The 19,278-nt window shown below is 35.4% G+C and overlaps 1 protein-coding gene across 4 annotated transcripts in view; it reads right to left on the bottom strand.

Annotated features, from left to right (window-relative positions):
• Nucleotides 1-19,278, bottom strand: part of VTI1A (vesicle transport through interaction with t-SNAREs 1A) — a 249,894-nt gene that overhangs the window by 193,210 nt on the left and 37,406 nt on the right. For 3 of the 4 annotated variants that reach the window (XM_085229582.1, XM_085229579.1, XM_085229581.1), the window contains exons 4-5: nt 7,549-7,626; nt 1,295-1,315 (exon numbers count right to left, since the gene is read on the bottom strand). In XM_085229582.1, the coding sequence (XP_085085708.1) occupies nt 1,295-1,315; nt 7,549-7,626 (99 nt within the window). The remainder of the gene's footprint in view (nt 1-1,294; nt 1,316-7,548; nt 7,627-19,278) is intronic. The other variant, XM_085229580.1, reaches the window with a different exon arrangement.

Here is a 19,278-nt window from a genome sequence, read left to right as displayed (position 1 = left end):
AATATTGTCATCTGTTTAAATACTGGTACTGTTGGGGAGGGGAGCTCAGCAGTGGTGGGAGGGCTTTCATGCAGTTACATGTTTATTTTGTTTAATTTTTTTATTCACCAGGTTACTCTGCAGCTTTAACATATTAATATCAGCTCCACAAGAAGAAGGAAAAATAAAGCATTCAGGCAACTGGTGAAAGAATCTTTATATCACAAATATCTTACTGTTTCTAAGAATTCCCTGTAATTGCCCCTAATCTGGTTACTTTACATTTCTTTGTCATCACCATTTCTAAAACTTACAAATCCTTTTCTGCAGAGCTCAGAATTCATTATTGATATGCCTGGGCATACACGTTTCAAAAAGAAGATACCAGACAAATATGTGATGTTAAAATGCTTCTAAATATACTTATTCAAATACTACACTGGTTCAAACTCTCCACATGAAACCCTTCAAAAATCCGACCTCTAAGTAATCTTGACTTTACTGAGACCTCATTTTTGGCAGCAATCGGGAAACAATTAAAAAAAAGCAGTTCAGATACCTGCTTTGCTCCAGCAGTAAGGAACTGAGTATATTAATTTCAGAACATATACTAAAACATTTGAGGAACTGACCATTAAAACAGACGTTCTCTCTCTAAATATTTATGAGTCATTTTATAACTGGAAGAAAGCTGTTCCAGAATACTGATCTCTAGTGTTACACCTACAGATCTACAGCACACACAAATAAATAATAAATATTGATAGGTGTGCTTGGGTCTACTTGTGCTGTATTTTCAGTGGGTATATGATACACTATATAATACATAAGCCATTTCAGTGCTTCACATCAAAGTCAAAGCGTTAGGAAATACTGTGTAATTCTGCCAGTGTTTCAGCACAGGTTTTAACCAAAGCAATGCTTTCACTTTCAATACCAGTGTACGAATGTATTTACCCTATCAAAGATTTTCTGATGCAAACAAGATTATTACTGTACCAGATTTGATCATGGTATTCTAGCAGACATCAAATAATAGGTTTTCTTTTTTTTCCTTCTTTCTCTAGTGCCTTTAAAAAAAAAAAATTCTACTATCAAAGAATGTTAATTTCTAAGGCTTGATCTGGAGATTCCTATGTAAGTATACAATTATTAGGAAAAAAAGAGGCACAACAGTGAATATTTTAAAGCAGTGTAATCAATATTTTTGCTTTGTGCAGATTTCCCTGCAACAGTGAACAAAAAGATCTACTTCAGATTTAGAAACTCAGCTTTAAAGGGAAAGCTAGACAACAAAAAGCAAGAAAGTACTCACCTCTTCACGTAATTTTATCAACTGCAACATGAGCGCACAAAAAAGATAAAAAGGAAAGAAATGGCAGGAAAGAAAGATCAGTTGTGTGACAGGATACAGAATTAACATTGACAATTTATCTGTTTACATGTTTAGCATTTAAAAATCACAGACAAACACATTAAAAGAACCTAAACATAGACTACATGCAGAGTTTTTTGAACGAATAAAGATCACTTTCTCACACTGTCACATTAAACAAAGAGAATAGTGTGAAATTCTCTTTTAAACCACATCTAAGACACCATCATGAAATAAAGGGGAATGACTTCATAGAAGTCTATATTATAAAGAAAAAAAAAACAAGTTTACTATTCCTCTCTGCGAAGACTGTACAGCTGAAGTGGTTTTGTATATACAAGTTTTCAGAATGTTTTCTGTATATTTTAGTTGTGACAACTGATTTCTTATTTTACGAGCAGATCTAACTTATTAATAGATGACTGCATCTTTACAGCATGTCACCGCTACTCCGATTTTTATATACCTTCATTTGAATGCGACTATATTATCTAGTTTGATTATTGAACCTCACATGGACACCCTTTTTCTGTTGAGAAAAAAAAAAAAAAAAGCAGCTTAGATAAGCGGCTCAGAATGATGATTTACTGCATAGCATATTTAATAATAGACAAAGGAGAAGGGAACAACACAAAACATGTTTCCCTCAGGAAAGACCCACTCCAGGCTCTTATTCCTGGACCACTACACAGTGTGTGTATCTATACATCTGTACATACTTATATAGGATATGCACTTATGCTTATCAATCTACGCTTGTAAATTAACATGATCTAACACTATTAATAATATTGCTATGGCAGGTTTATCATAAAACTAAATAAAATCCAGTCTGAATATCGAGTTATGCTGTAATACTCTCTCCATTTACAGAGAGAGATAAATCATTGGTACTGGAACAAAAAGTATGATTACTCACAACAAATGTCTGCACAAGAGTGGCTCTTGGTGAAAAAATTACAGTTCTCTCCCCGATTCCAGTTGAATTCAAAATTACAACAGCTACATCATTATCTCAGTTTGTGCTGGTACCTCACCTACAGTTTCATAACACTCATTTTCAACACGTGTGTGAGCTGAGAATGTTTACTACTCAAAGTCTCCTCAGCCCGAGAGGAAAAAAGGCACTTCCATTACTCTCTATTGTTTCATGTGGCTCGCCTAGGTCTGTACACAGCCTCATCCCAAAGCAGACGATGAACCCAACTACGTGTGTAATTACTGGGGCTACTACTGCAGGAACTCGAGCTGAAATAACGCAACTTTGCTAGAATTTGGCAGAAAGAAAACCGCGCTGTCCACCAAACTGCTGCTTAAATTCAACTGCTTGGCCTGTCAGAAATTGGTCTTTCTCCAGCTCTCCCCCTCCTTTTCTCCCCAAAAAGGCAAACATCTCTTTAGAGAGGGGCGATCTGGGAACTGATTGCATTGCTATCTTTTCTTTCGGAGGCCACCATTCTTCACTTGGCCATGATACTTAAAGGGCCAAAGTTTAAAACTACTCTCCCGCAATAGAGCCCATTTGGGCATGCCACCCTGCAGCAATCAGACGGAGTTTTAAAATGCTGCACATTTGTTTTTTCAATAGGTTCCAAACAAAAATGTTCTATCTTGTTTGTGCTGCATGGCTGAATTTAAGCTCTGCATAGGATTTGCAGCTAAGCTAAGTAATGGGAGAGGGTTTTCTTTTTCTCTTTTTTTTCCCCCCTTTTTTTTTTCTTTTTTTTTTTTTTTTAAAACATTGGCTGAAAGATATTCATTCAAATTAACAAAAGATGTATTTTTCCCCCATTTAACAATGCACTTGATGAAAATGTGTTACCTTTACTTTTCTATTTTTGAACACTTTCTGGTATTTTTATCACGCTCACCACCCAACGGTAAGCAGCATTAGGCCGTGCGCAGCCACCATTTTAAGTTATGATAATCAGCATATCCTTGAAACAAAGATACATATATTTTTTTTCAATACAGAATTCGATACAAGAGGTAATCTGCTCCTTTGTAGGCTAAAAAAAAAAAAAAAATCTGGTTTACGCTGGTTTGAACCAGCGGAATCTCTTGTGGCTAAGCCTTCTGCTGTGACTAAAATCAAAACTGCGCCGCAGAGAGCGGCCGAGGCTGTGTGTGTGTGCCCGTGTGCCGGCGAGGCGCACACCACGTGATGCAGAAAACTACCCAATTTTTTTTTTTTTTTTTTTTTTAAAAAGCTGATAACGCTACTGCCGTCTCTGTCCGCATATAGATAACGAATAAATGCTGAACTCTATTAAACGCCCTTTACACATTATCGTGGGTCGAACACACAATTTTCTGAACTTATGATGACAGTCTATTTATTTTGCTATAAACCCTCGGCATGTAACGAACAGATTTGTGTCTGGTAATGATCTGCTCTGCCAGGGCTATATGAAATGATACCGACCTTCTTTAGATCTTGGGGAATTAAATTGACCAACTTCACCCCCTGGTCTGTAGCTGAAGTTTGACACACTTTATGCACAGCAAGCCCAAATCTAATATTATCAGAACTTTGTAGTCAGAAATTAAGTAGCCACAAAATATTTGTTCGCCGCAAATCGCATACGCTGTGCATGTGCATATGGACATGCAATTTACCCTAATGCAAATTTACTTCAACATCTTAATGAACACAGCTGCAAAAGAGAAAGGAGCAGTATTATATCTCAAGAAAGTTGGTAATGTCATACTTGACTATTTTGGTTATTTTTGATTGAGCCCAACATCCGCTTTCTAAAAAGCATACAAATCACCACATGAAAACAGTTCTGTGATTATTAAAGGGAAGCCACACCTGTAAGTACTGTATCATTGCACTGAAAAGCTCAAAACTTTCAAGGGATTTGACAATCATTGCTGGCCAGCATGACAAATAAGACTTCAAAGTAACAGAGCCCATTTAAGATCACTTCTGGAAAATAAGTAACAAGCCAATGCACACAGGCTTTAAGGGATAGAGTTTTTTGTTGTTGTTATTTGTATGTTCTTGATGGGAGAAGATATGTCTCCTGATTCGGAATCTCTGCATATGCTTCACTTGAACATATTCACCAGATAAAATTCAGAGGAAATTAATGTACACTAAGCAATGACTTCATTAAACAGCTTGATATCATTAACTTACTAGACAAAGATCCATTACTTTAAAAGAAATTTTGATTAGCAGAATTGTATGATTCTTACAACTTCTTACAAGGAGTTTCTATAAACATTACTCTAATAAAATTGGTTATATCTTGGTAAAATCACTATAAGCAAACGTATTCTAAGACATTGTCATCCACACATGATAATAGCTACTAATGGATCGCACAGAGGAAAAAAAAAAAAAAAAGAAATGGAAAGACCAATCATCATTAGCTAATTCTTCACTCTGATCTTGTACTTCAATCTTTCTTCTTGTGAGAATAACTGGAAACTCATACCTATGTATTCTACCCTGTTCAGCACAGCTTTTAACTCGGCCGTAACTCTGCCTTTAAAACTCAACTAAAAACCAGAAGTTGAATTAAAAAACAAATCAAATTGTTTATTTTTCCAGCAATGCCTCATTTAGTTCTACATACTTCCATATCAGCCATTCTACATTATTTGTCTTCTCCTCCCATAAAAAACATGTAAATTTTTACTGTGACAAAGAACATACTTTAAATATAATGCTCATATCTGTTTCCCTTGGGTAACATCCAAGTGTAACCAGACATTCAGCATTTCTATTAGCAGATTTTACCAACATTTGTGGATTGCTAGAGGAACAATCTTTTCTTCAATTATTCCTCCTCCATCATGAGAAGATTGTCTCCTCTCACTTTGCAAAGTTTGCTGAATGAACTGGGGAACAAAGCCCAGCATCTTTTAGTTTAACTAATTTAACTGAAACTATTTGAGAAGGAAAAAAACCTCTAATAATAGTTTGAGGGTCAGACTATCTATATGCATTCCCAACAGACAAAATTAAAGCAAGAATTTGAAATGCCTTCCAATATTTTATATGGCTGCAAGTCATACTTGATCATACTTTCTTCATCTAGTCCAAGTCTATTAAAATAGTAATGAGTGATAGTGTGGCAGACTTGGAGTTACTGATCTAAATATTTTGAGGTAATACGTTGCTGACTGTACAGTAATACCCAAGCCTTACTCTTGATTTGGATAACTGCACATTCAGACAAGGTCAATATAAGGCTGAAGTTCGTGTACTATATGATTGTGTCTGTAACTAAAAGCATGAAAGATAAGTATAAATATAAATCATGGTAAATCATCTCATAAGAAAAAGTGTGCGTTTGATTATTGGAACAACTCAATAAATTATATCTCTGTGATATATTGGCCTTTACATTATTATAAGAACAGAAATGTTTCTTTTATGATGATATTTCATAGCATCTTTCAAGGAAGAAAATAAAGAATTTCAGAACTTCCAAAGGTATGGGGGTAAGAATTTCAAGTTGGGTCATAAAAAATGAGCTTATTTACCTAACAGACTAAATAAAACACTAATGACCTAAACAATTTTGTTCAATTTAAGAAGTGGTCATTGGATGAAAAAAAAAAAATCATGTTGATAAATGTTTGTAAGTGTCATTTAATTCCTTGAGATGAGACCATGTTTCTTCCATCAGATTTCAAAAAGAAATCATAACTTGCAAAAAGTGCACATGGACCAGTTATTTAACCATTCCTTAAAAAGTGAAAATAAAATATTTTATCTCATCCCTACACATAAGATATTCTGTTAAAAGTGAAGCTTCTTATCACAATTGCCCTTTTATGTCTGAATTCACACATTTTTTTTTTCTTGAAATGTAAAAATAGTAGCACCTTAAAAGAAATAAAATTAGAATTTTAACACTTCTATAGTAGAGAGTTATGTTCATGACACACAGACTGTCAAACTCTTTCCTTTCTGCAAATTCATATTTAGGGATAAAAAAAGTCTTCCTATTATTTAAATTTTGGAACTCTTTCTTGCCATATATCAAAATATAAATACCTTCTACGTTTAACTCTAAACATAGATATTACATCTGCTATACAATAAGTTCTGCAGATAAATTGTATCCTGTGTATAATTAATTAACATATGTATTACAGTCTCCCACAGAGTTTAACATTTACACAATACTTTCAAAATACTGTATAACACTGGGGCTTAAGGGGTCTATGCTTATCCATTTTATTAGAATAAGTCTCCAAGTCTAACTTGTCTACCCTTACTAAGCTTATATTAGGGTAGAAGATATAAAAGTTTCAGAATGTGGTTCTGCTCTGTTTCCTTACTTAATATTAAAGCAGTAAGTATTTTAAAAAGCTTTACTTTCAGTACAAAAATAATTAAAATTCTATCTTATCAGAAAACTTTCAACAAATTTCTCACTCAAAATGCACAATTTTGATTGTAGCTGAACTGATTTTTCATAAAAGAAACATTCAGCTTTCAGACAGAGCTTGTCAAACAAGTTCAGCACCAAAAGAAATATTAACAGCTGGGTCAAATTACTCTGAATATAAAGTTCCCTTTAGAAAGTAGGATCTTCACTGTAGTGTTCAAAGCAACATGAGCACAAGATATCATGAAAACCTGAGGATTATCATGCTTTCCATCATTAAAAGAGTTGGATAGCTCTCTGCATTCTAGCACAACATACATCATGAAAACATGCTTTCATAAGCACAACTTGTGTTTTTGGTACAGGAGAAAAAGTCTGTTTAGGGAAGGAATCGTACACGGAAACAAACTGGTGCACAGCCTAAGTCTGAGAGTGTGTTTCCATTTGTTTTGCCTGCCAGTGTTGATTTAATTATACTGCATTATTATCAAAGCAGCATTATGTACTTTTTTTATTCCTTTTACATGTGTTTGAGGTGAAGACCTTGGTTTTGTCGGCAAACAGCGTGTTTCAAGTTATTTCTAAAGTACTAAATAATAAAGAAAAGAGAAGAAAAGATTTTTTTTAAGATAGCAGACAGTGATCACAAGTTAAAGGGTTAAATGTAAGATCTCCAAGAAACATTTTGAAGTTGATTAAGACCCCAGCTTTGCATTAAACAGTATCACTTCCACATGAGTTGTTGCTAATGCTGTTAAGGAGCAGCTTGAGAAGCCCAGTGTGCCAGTGACCTCCTTCACCCTCCAGCCACCCACTAGGGCTTCTTGATTAGCATCCTACCTGGTTCTCTGAGGAATTCCCGTCATCCCCTAGGAGCTCATTCCGCACCTCATCACTGTAGGCGATCCGTGACCTTTTCTGTAAAACAAAAAGAAAAAAGGGTTAGGAAGTAAAGCTCCAAAGCCATTGGTATCAAGACTGATCATCTTAAACCTCGAGAGCCCCCTAATGGATACCTATTTGATTTAAAAAAATAAAACAAAACAAAAAAAACCCTGCAATTAAAAGTTATATAAAAGTTCGTCAACAGCGGTATTTTGATAAATCTGCATGGCAAAAGCTTACAATTTCTAAGAGAGTCATATCCTCAATACTCCATTTCATTTAAACAAAAGCAGCTTAAATGAAGCTCAAGACAAACCATCTGTGACCCAAGTTCTAATAATCAGGCAATATAAACTCGTATCAGAAGCACTGAAAGAACGTATAGGAACAAAAGTAATTTTCCCAAGGAAGACTTGCTAGTAATATTGCAGTGATGCTATTACATAGGAAAGGAGAGAAGGGAGAAAAAAAGAAAAAGACAAAGAAGTATGAACAACAGACATTTGACAAAACTGGTTGAAATTACAGATGTAGAAAATGATCAAGTTTTTCCTTTACTGCTAAGAACTCCAGGGAAAGTACCAGAAATCAAGTCCTAAAGTACGGGTTAGAAAACAGCAGTACAAGGAAACACCAGCTTACAGTAGATCATGGGAACACCAAAACCTGCGACGGCCACTTATCAGTTAGGACAGACCACAACTGATGGGCATCAGATTTTCTCAGGAGCCAATCTCTACATTAACTCTTAACTAGAGCAAGTGGTGAGCAACTGAGCAAATGACTGAAGATTACCAAGGCAGCACAGCATTTACTGGACAAGTGGAAAAGTCCATAATAAGAACATTAGTCCAGCTTTTAATTTCTTTGTCAATTTATTACCAGACTCTTAGCTAACACTCCTGCATTCACCAAAGAAAGAATTTTTAACATATTGTCTAACATATTTTCATATTTGAGTGTGCGTATGATCAATCTTACTCTCCATCACGGGAAGAAGTCCAGTGGCAGCCAGAACTGGGCTTCTGGGCTCTTTTTAGTTGCTGTAAGCTTCCTTCCCACTCCACCATGGAAGTCACTACCAGTAGGAACTCAGCAGAAAGAAATTCCCTCCTCAAACCTTCCCTAATCAGACAACTGTGCTAAAAATTTCTGATTTTTGAGACCAAAGCACAGGAAATAACCTATTAGAAATGATACTGAGCACAGGGAAATTCATTATCTTTGTGACAAGGAAGTGGGGAAAGAGGACACGTCTTCTACCAGGAAACTAGCAGTTGAGTAGTCTTGCATTGGTCATCTGAGAGCAACACATTTTAGCTTTTGATCTTGCATAGTTCATCCTTCATTACACCTTCACCACGACAATGCTTACCAGCCTGTGATTCAGTTGCTACTGCTCAGATCTAGATTATATACTAAGGCTAACAGCTGTATCTAGCAAGGACAAAGCATACCATGGTCCAACTACAAGAGATGAATTATGCCAAATCTTTTGGAGATCTCAGCCGTCACAGTTTCATGCTAACCAAGCTAAAAGTACTCTACAGCATTAAAGGAAATGAGAACCTTTAAACAGGCTGTGGTATCAGAGCTGCCTGTTTAAATTATTCATTTCATCACTATGGGGGACTAAAACACTCCACAGCATGTAAGAATATCATATGGAGATAGGTTTTGTTTTTCTCTTTTTTCACCAAAAAGCCAACAAATTGGCATAGATTGCTCAATTACATTATTTTCCTATTTTTATTTGATATACATCAAAGAAGAAAGGAAATTACAAATATATACCAATAAATATCTACTCTTCTTTTCTGATTAAGATTCAGTCTCCCCACTTGAGGTCCAGTACCTCAACTGTACAGTCTCTGCCACTTCTACAAAATTACTCAGCCCAATTGATTCTGCTATTGTTACATTTATTTGTCATTATTAGACTAAGATGTGGAGCATGATGCTTCATGAGCTTGTACTCCAGTGAATGAGTTTCCTAATTATATTGGAGACTGAGATGGTCCTTGGTTACACATCATTTATTTGAAAGATTTAAGTGGATGATATTCTCAATCACAAGAGACTGCATGAAGGAAAGGAAAAAGAATACTCTTCATGAGAAAGAAATGTTAACAGCAATGCAGTTTCTAAAGGCCTTTTATAATCCTTTGTATCAACGTGACTGAGCTTAATAAATATATTTGTACTGTTCCTTTATTGCAATAATCTGTCATGATCAGAAAATCAGCAATTATATTAAAAGAAATAACCCTTTGACTACAATTAGATGTAACTCTTTGGCATAATCAATAAATAATTTGATATTACTTTTGATCACAGTTTCACTACTAAACGAATCAATAGTATAAAAGGAAAAGCCTTTGAACTAAAGTGTTCATTTGTTCTTTCAGAATTTGCCCAAAATATCAATACATTCATATCTTCAATTGCTATTCTTATTTTTATTAAGGTAACACTGGCAACACTTTCAAGCATAGGTTTCAAAAATAGTGACAATGAAATTGTTCATCCAAACTTGGCAATAAAGTGAGCTTTAGATTTTTTTTTTAGTTCATAAGTAACAGCTGTTTATAAATATGTACTTTAGCCAAATGCAAGAATGATAGTTTGAGCTGGAAATGTCACACACTGCTACGGTTTGAAGGAACCCAATTCATAATGCATTTTATAAATAGTTAATGACTTCTATACATAAGCTAACCAGGCAAATCAAGAAATTGTCAACATTTTTAGTCTTAGTTGTCAGTTACCACTGTCTACTGGTACTTTATATGTATGCTTCTAGAAAAGACAGAAGCTTTACAGAGTTTGTAATCCACGGCACTTCTGGGCAGCTCAGTATAGGTTATAGCTTCTATGTGCAGTTTTTCTTCTGTAAAAATCTGTCACACAGAGAAGTTTTTCCTTGTATTTTGTATTTTCTTGTGTATACATGCACCAGAAGCCTAAGCACACAAGCGCTTTTACCTCTGTCTACACATTCCCATTCAAAGCCAGCATGCACACGAACACACCACCACACAAAAGGGTTAAGCTACTTTCTATAAAACTTCAAGACAGATAAAGTTTCAGGGACTGTTTTAAATGTACTACAGTACCCAGACCTTCTGACAAGGAAGAATTTCTGATTCCAGGCAGATCTCTCTTGGTTTATGAACAGGATTTTTGCATACTGATTGGGTGATTTTCTTAAAGCCCTGTTCAAACAGATACACTTGCTCAGTTCTGTCTGGCAATTTGGCTTTAAACAATCTGTCTACTTGACCCAAGCCTTAACATTTCCCAATAGAACTGAATGTGTTCATGGGCAAGCACAGCTAAATTAGAACTGAAATGAATTAACTCAGCTTAAACTAATTAAGATCTGTGATCTGCAGCACCACCCCCCTGTATGATTCTACATGTGAAGCAGGGTACATGTAACCAGACTGAGAATTCTGCTACACTACTAATCTGAGTGTAACAATGAAGTTCGTCTATTACTAAAGCATATGAGAAGTTAATTTCCACGGCCTACACATGGCAAAGCAATTGCTTAAATTGCCTCACCTGGGAATTTAATACAATGTTATCATCAGACCAGCCACACTGTAAATAGATTTATAATGCTTTCCATGTGCTAGGCTAGGTTGCATATGAATTAAGTAATGATCTGGTATTACAATACAATCAGCTAGTTCCCACACCTGGCAGACAGGATATTTTGCTAAATTACTACCTATACAGATACATCACAACATAAAAACAGAAAAGGCGATGGGAAGAGAAACAATCTACATGGTGTATGACCAATTTTTACACGGTAACCAAATATGATGTAGATGGAAAGAGGTATCCAAAATAATCTGTTTCCAACATCTGTACAACACAGCGCATACTTATTCATTTCTATTCAATTTTGGCCTAATTTTCCGCATTCTATACTTTAATTACTCATCCATATTCTGAAACGTTCCCATTAGCGAAGGCCACAACTAGCCACTGCCCCTTTACTCCAACACACTTTCAGCAATCAGCCAAATAATTGATATAAAGTGTATTTTCATACCTGAACTGAAGAATAGCATTCCTCCTAAATGCTAAGCAGCCCCCTGAGCAGACAACTAAACCAAGGTGCATTTCATACAAAAGGCCCAACAAACCCCTCCGTTTTTCAGCCTCAGTGTTTTAAGAGTGGATTAAAAAGACTTTTCTGTAAAAAGTGTAAACAAACAAAAGGGCTTATTTACCTACAAACATCTATTTTCTTTAGAATTCCCTACTATATACATATGGTTTAAAAAAAAAAACAAAAAACAAAAAACAAACAGCGTCTGTTTCAGAGTTTGGTCCTGTTCTAGATGTAAATAAATACAAAAGATTAGAATAACCAGAAGTAATTCCTAAGAATACATTATACCCTTGTATTTGGTTTTGTGCTCTTTGAGAGTGGTCACTTTTAGCTTTTGTTAAAACAAGGTGAAAAGTGACCTGGTCTCCAAATGGACTGTGAGGTACTGCAGATTGTAGACCTTTAACTCACTGATGAGATACCGTAAGTAATTTTTGCTGGGCTGAAATGGAAAAGATCATTTCAAAATTTAGAAGAAAAATAACCTTGTCTAACAGTCTTAAAGCTTTTATTTGACCAACAACACAATAACACTTCTTCAGAAACAAAATAACTGAAATTGCTTAAAAATTGTGTTCAAACTTCTGTTTTCAAAACTTCTGTGTTTCTCTGTAAGGAGGATACAGAAACAACAGATAAGATACTTCACACTGACATTAGAAGGGCATTCTCCTATTCCTAAATAGCCTAGTTTTTATTCATGGTGGATAAGAAGCAGGAAACTGATTACATAGAGTAATCATACAACATGATGTAATGATGGAATTTTAAGCATTTCCTTATGGACATAAAACAACAAATATATTTCTGGCCTAAAGGAGGTAAACTATTTTACAAAACTTATGAAGCATTTCACTGGAAGCATCAATACAGCAGCACATGTCAACTGGCAAAAGTCAATGTCTAAGGCACTCTCACTGTTGTCTTCTCTCTCTTAAAGATTGCAGGGAACTGTGAAAGAGAAAATACAACTTAAAACCTGTATTCTGCGACTCTGACAAATGTAGTTTTCCTCCAACAACAGGGACAAATCAAATGTCAAGTGCTAATGTGAAACTAACACAGAGATACTATGAGACATTTTAAATAGAAGTCACGGGTCCATAAATCTTCACTAATCTTCATCAAACACTTTTAGTTTCATTATGGGGTGAGGGCAGAGAGGAGGGGTAAGCAAAACTCGATGAGCATACAACATGAATGTTGTTGAGCCTACCAACAATAAATGTTGGTAGAGGAAAAATGGAGTGTCTAACCCAGTGGACCATGTCCATGTGTGTCACCAACATTGCTGATGCTTAAGCAGCCTGTGTGATTGCATGAGTTGTGGTTAAGAAGGAAACGGGTGACCTGGGAGGGAACTGTAACTCACTGCTTGTGTTAAAGGAGTAACACTGGATGATTTCTGTTGTGAAAAGACAATTTGTATTGACAAAACCAGCTCATATTTAGTTGAGTTCTGCCTTTTAAACTTCATAATGCAGATAAGAAAAGATTTTTCAAAATTCAGGAGACTGGAACTAAATGTCCCAGTCACCCTTATGTTTTTTTTATATGATGTTCATCTAAATTCCCTACCACTACTTCCAATTTAACCAGAAAACATCAAAAGAATGATATGAAATGACCCAGTATAAAGAAATACTACAGTTACAAACCAAAGTATGGAAAATTTTAAGTAAGGAGTGCTTTGACTTGGACAATACTCTCCAGATATAACAATAAATAATTCCCCTTAGCCCAGTGCTCATGACAATATATATTTTTTTACAAATTAAAATAATTCCTCTTTTTCCTGTTTGAACTACAATATCTTCTTACTAAATCTTGGTCCCTACGCATCTATGCATACACTACTTCATTCTTTATCAGAATTCAGTTTCTTGAACGTGCTTTCAACTTTAGGCTGTTCTGTGTAACAGTTTGTCTGCCTTCTTACCTGTGTGCCATCATCTCCAAAAGAATAAAAAAACCAACAGTCAGGGATCAGTTAATGCATGAAAGTAACTAAAAAGTACTGCAAATTCAACTGTAACTTCTCTTTCAGTCAAAGTAGCAACACCTGCTTTTTTCTCTGCCCACTTGTATATAATATACCATATACTCTTACCTACGTTTGCTAGTGTGTTCCTCTAATGCTTTTCAGTGCTCTAATTTCATATAACTCCTTTCTATTGATTCCTCCAATCATTAAACTACAGTAAATCGTTCTGAGAACTATCTCTATACATCTATGGAGCTGACTAAGTTAATCATCTTGACTATTTAGTTAATTGAAATTCCTGTAAATGGTGTTCAGGATCAGTTGGGTTCATTACAAATCAGACTCACCCTTCTAAAATGTCAGAAGTACTGCTAGGCACTAGTTGACTTGTGTGAGCGTAGTTTGTCTTGATATGTACAGCAATCATTGGCATATATTTGCCCAATTTTTGACAAAGGTTTTGCACAACTTGCAGACCCGCATTTACCACAGCCACTTCAACCAGCAACACTGAAAGAAAATAAGAGCAAGACTGGAGAGGGAAGAAAACCCTTTCTCCTCAACTCAGAAGTTAAACAATTACTTCACAAGCTTTTTTATTTCCTTCTTTCTTTCTATGCCTATCACCATGCAATTCCACCAAATCATTTACCAACAAATGCTATTAAGAGGACAAGTAGCAACTACACATCAGCATCACATACTTCAGACCGCCTTGTGCTCCACAGACTTGTTCCTTTGTAGTAGGCCTCTTATTACAAAAGATGTTTCCTAAATCTTGGAAAATGAAGATAAACTTCAGTGCCTTGGAACAATGAACAGATGAACAGGGAATATGAAATTGTGGAGCCATTCTTCCAAGTGGACAGAACATTTATGCTGTAAGGGCAAACTTTCAAAGAGAGTGCTCCCACAGTGAGGCAGCAAGAAGAAAGTTAGGGAGGAAAAGAACTAATTAGCTCATGCTATTGGAAAGCATGATAAGAATCTCAAATAAATCAAAACATGAAACGTTCAGAAAATACCTTTGTTTCAGTCAGTATTTCCACCTGGAGCCTAAGTTTCTGCTGCTAACACTAATAGGACATCTGCAGGTACATTCCACCAGCTTCTTCCTTTTCCAAAAAGAAGTATCCAAGTGATACTTCCTCCACTAGTTACTTCATTGTCCTTATCAGCCTGTAGCCATACTCTCTGATTAGATGCTAAAAAGATCATTATCTGTAACAAAAACCTGTAATTGGGATGAAGAAGCTGCCATTCTTGGATGCTACAGCCATCGTCCTCAGCTCTTCCAGTCCTTGGTTATCTAGCAGTGGGTAAAGCCTAGGATGGTTGGCATGTTTTATCTTTTAGGCTCTTTTGTTAAAAGTACAATTTTGCTACAGAGCTCAATTCTATTAATAAAGTATGTATTTTGGCCACTGATAACTCAAAGAGAGGAAAAAAAAAAAAAAAGGAAACCATAAAGACAGATTTTGGATACTTAGAATTAGGGCAAAGCAGATGAATGAAGTTTCCACAGCTGCTGAATCGCCCCACCTAAACTTGTGCCACTCTGATAGGACCTATTTTAAACTTAGGAATCTTAAACAGGTCTTTCCAAAAATACTTTTTATTGCATAAAAAGCTATTTTTAGGCACTGTCCTTCTTTCACTGAGTGTACACATTACTGAGATATACATATGTATAGCAGTAGGCACATTTTTAATTCCTGAAACGAGTATACGGAGTGAGAAAATATCATGAGTTCTTAAGGTCTTAATCACAGTGAATATATACCTAATAATAGTCTGTTCAATGAAACTAATGAAAGATAATTTCTGACATTGTCATTAAATACAAAATAAAATAATGCTTGATGTAAGAAAAATTATATAGAAAAACAGCATAATTAAGGTGGCTTGCATAGAAATACACCCACATGTTGCTCAATTTGTGTATTTCAGTACAAGCATTTTGGACCATAAGCACATTAGCTCAAACTACAGATTAATGAAAAGGAAAATGAAAAATACTTGGTGTATAACATGGGCCAGGCAAAACTGATTTTTGTATTTTGTTTTCCGTGTTTTCTGACTTTACTGATGCTATTTAGCTGGAATTCCTCTCCTTTCTCCCAGTTCATGTATACTTACCCACAGACACATTGCCTTGTTTGAAAAAATTGTCTGATCTTAATAATTTTAATAGTTAAGTGGTCACAATTAGGCTTTGAAGTTTGCAGCAGATTGGAGGACCACCAAGAGCTACTGGGACAGAACCAGTTGTTTCATGCTGTGTTAAATCAATAGCTAATATGATAAATACTAGCCCAATGTTCAGACATGGCATTTTCTAGTTTTATCACAAGATGATGATTAGCAGTTCTTGCTTTACACTACCTGAGATAAAAGTCAGTAACTAATCCGCTACCTATAATTTATCTATCTGAAGTTCTCCTTTTTATACTGCCTCCTCATTTGAGTTCTCCATTCTCCCTCATTCAGTCCAAATACTGACAGCCAATATTCATTTCTTAATATGTATAAAATGAATGAAAAATATTTTATGCACACATCTGCATCAAAAATTCCCATCCCAACTCCACCCATTTGCTTTATTTCTTCAAAAGCTAAGTCTTAAGCCATTCAACACAGTATAACAGAAAGGAATATATTTATATAAAATATTGTTATTTGCAGAGTATTTGACATTTAAAGTGTCTTTCTGACAGGCATCAGCTAACTTGTTATTTTTCCCCTTAACTATATCATAATCAGAAATGCTGCCTATGAATGGACAACAAAGAATAAAAAGAATGAGAAACACTGATACTGGCAGTAGCTCATTTCCCAGTAAATATTGATGTCCAAACTAAAAAAAATCCAGTGTGAAGTTCTATTTTGTCCCTGTACATATGTTGTCACCAACAATACTTACACATTTCTACTGATCTTGTTTATAGCTGCCTAGATTTTCACTGCCATGACAATATAGTGTGAACCTTAAGGAAAATCTCACTTTATTGTGAGCACAGACTGCACAAAGACTGCCATACCAGTCACAATTTCAATTAGTCCAGAACTTATACTGCCTCCTAGGGTGACCATTAACATAAAACAAAGGGAAATCTTAAGGAACAGAGCAAGTATGGCATGACTCTCATTTCAGTAGGTGCTGCCAGTTGCTGATGACCAGCAGTTTAGAGACTTCCTCAGTATGAGGTACATCTAGATCCCCACACCTATTAAATTTTGATGGCTACCAATTACATAATACTTCTTTTATTTAAGTAGCGACTGAACACACATTCACTCACAAGATTAAAGATGTTCAGATGTCAATACCTGGCCAAAGATTAAATTCCAAAGCAATTTTAATTTGTACAAAACCAAAGTGAAACTCCAAAGAAAGAATGTAACATTTCAAATATTAAATACAATTAATATCACAGAATATTGTTAAATCTTTTCCTTTGACCACCACTTAAGCAATATGAGTTTAATTCAGCAGTTGTCAAACAGCTTTCCAGGGTAAATTCCACAATAAGAGAAAGATTCTCTACAGAATCAATTTCCAGTTCATGTTCATACACGTCAGGTGCTCTCCCAATCTCTACATAAACTTTGGCAAATATTCAAATTACTCAGATTAGAAAACAGAACTGTACTCTATAGTCACGTTATATATCTACACAGCTCCTTTGAACTGCAAGGAAGCCCCAATACCATTTGACCAAACATCTGTCCCTCCACCCCACCAGCTGTTCTTGTATGGCACAGTTTAGAAACTTCTAGTATAACAAAGCTGTTCACATCAAATAAAGATGATCTGATGCAAAGAAAGCAAAGTTAGATAGCATATGGCAACATAATATTTCCAACTCCAATTCATGAACCAGACATACAAAACCTACACAAAAAGAATGGATGAAATGGAAGGAAAAAAAAATCCACTTATGTAACAGATCTGAATATTTTTTATTCCAAAGCATTCACAGTTAGCCAGAATTTACTTCATAATTTCAGGTTAAAATTTCAACCTCAAAACATACTCACAGAAAGATACAGAGAATAAGAGCAATCACTTCTCCCAAACAGTCAGGTGATGTCCCCCATCATTCCTTTCTTTCTGTCTTTCATTAATTTTACACCTTTCACAGTTTGTACCTTCTTTCTCTAATTTGTCAGCCTTTCTCCAGTGCTAAACTTATCACAATGCATCACAGAGTGCAATGAAACATCTTCAGTTTCTCTTATGGACAGTCATTTTGCCATTGCCTATTGGTACCTTCTCTCTGCTCAGTTGTTTGGATCCTCTCCTGACCTCCTTCCCAACTCCCACCCAGTACAAAATGCCATACAATGAACAAGACCTGTTATCTCTCACAGCCCATGCCATCATTGTTATTCATCCATTGTCACTGGACTCACAGCTATGTTACTCATTGCTACCACAGGTGACTTCATGGTTTTGGAGAACATTTGCCATTATAATCAGGACCATAACATGTTTGAAAGTTTCAAGAGAAGTGGCACCAGAGAAAAAACTCAGGTGACTGCTAGATTACTTTTCACTTTTTTCCTCCATTAAATGGAGATATATAAAGCAAATGATGCAATTGAGGTATATAAACCAAACAATGCATGACTTACAACATTCAAAGAACTATTCACTTTGACTACAAAAGATCATTTATTGGTAGCAGGATAATGAAAAAATCTATCAGTATTCTCTTTAAAATCTACTGATTATCAATTTGTATGTTGGAAGTTTTTCATAGAATCGCAAAAGCTTTCCACAAAAGAGATGGAACAATTTGAATTCCAAGACAATAAGCACTCAACAGGTAAAACGCATTTTGTTCAGATAATTCCAGTAGATCTTAGATACACTATATGATGAACTATCTATGGCTTTATTTATTTATATGGATTTTGCAAGGCATAAAATAATGCAAGTTCACAGCATCAAAGAGATCAATAAATCTACAGAGTTGAGAGAAACAAGCAAGAATTAGGGTCTTTCGAGAGATTTACTTGTAAGTAAATGCATAAGACATTAATGAACACATATGTCTACAAAAAGTTATTTGACAGCCAAAGATATCCTGAGAATATCCAAGTATCAAAGTGTACACCATTTGCCCTGAGAGTAACACATTTCAACCATCAAGAAGTTTTCAAGACTAAGTTCACGCCTTGGATGGCCATCACCCTGGGAAAACCCTGTCCTGCATTTGTCCAGAAGAGCAACATAGAGGTGTTAACTCCATAAATTATTTTAGTATGTTTTTTTATCTTGGAAAAAATACTTGCAAGAGATCATTAGCAACGACTCTGCTTACCGAAATGATAGATCATAGATGGCCATTAAAGAGAACATATTTGTCTATATCAGCCTGAAAAATACAACCAAGATACAGTGGCTGGGTTTCCTATTCCACTGTATTATGGACTTACTTTCAGCTCTATAATAATCTGAACTATGTCCTAAACAGACAAAAGCCCTTAAGAGTAGATATTGCCACAAACTAGATCTGCTGAGTAATTTATTTAGGCATTATCTGTTAAGTGTGGAGAGAAGCAT

Source organism: Meleagris gallopavo, chromosome 8 (genome assembly GCF_905368555.1).
Source record: "Meleagris gallopavo chromosome 8, MGAL_WU_HG_1.1, whole genome shotgun sequence".
Taxonomy (NCBI): Eukaryota; Metazoa; Chordata; class Aves; order Galliformes; family Phasianidae; genus Meleagris; species Meleagris gallopavo.
Note: the sequence above shows the minus strand (reverse complement) of the source record. Positions and strands in the feature narration are given on the sequence as shown.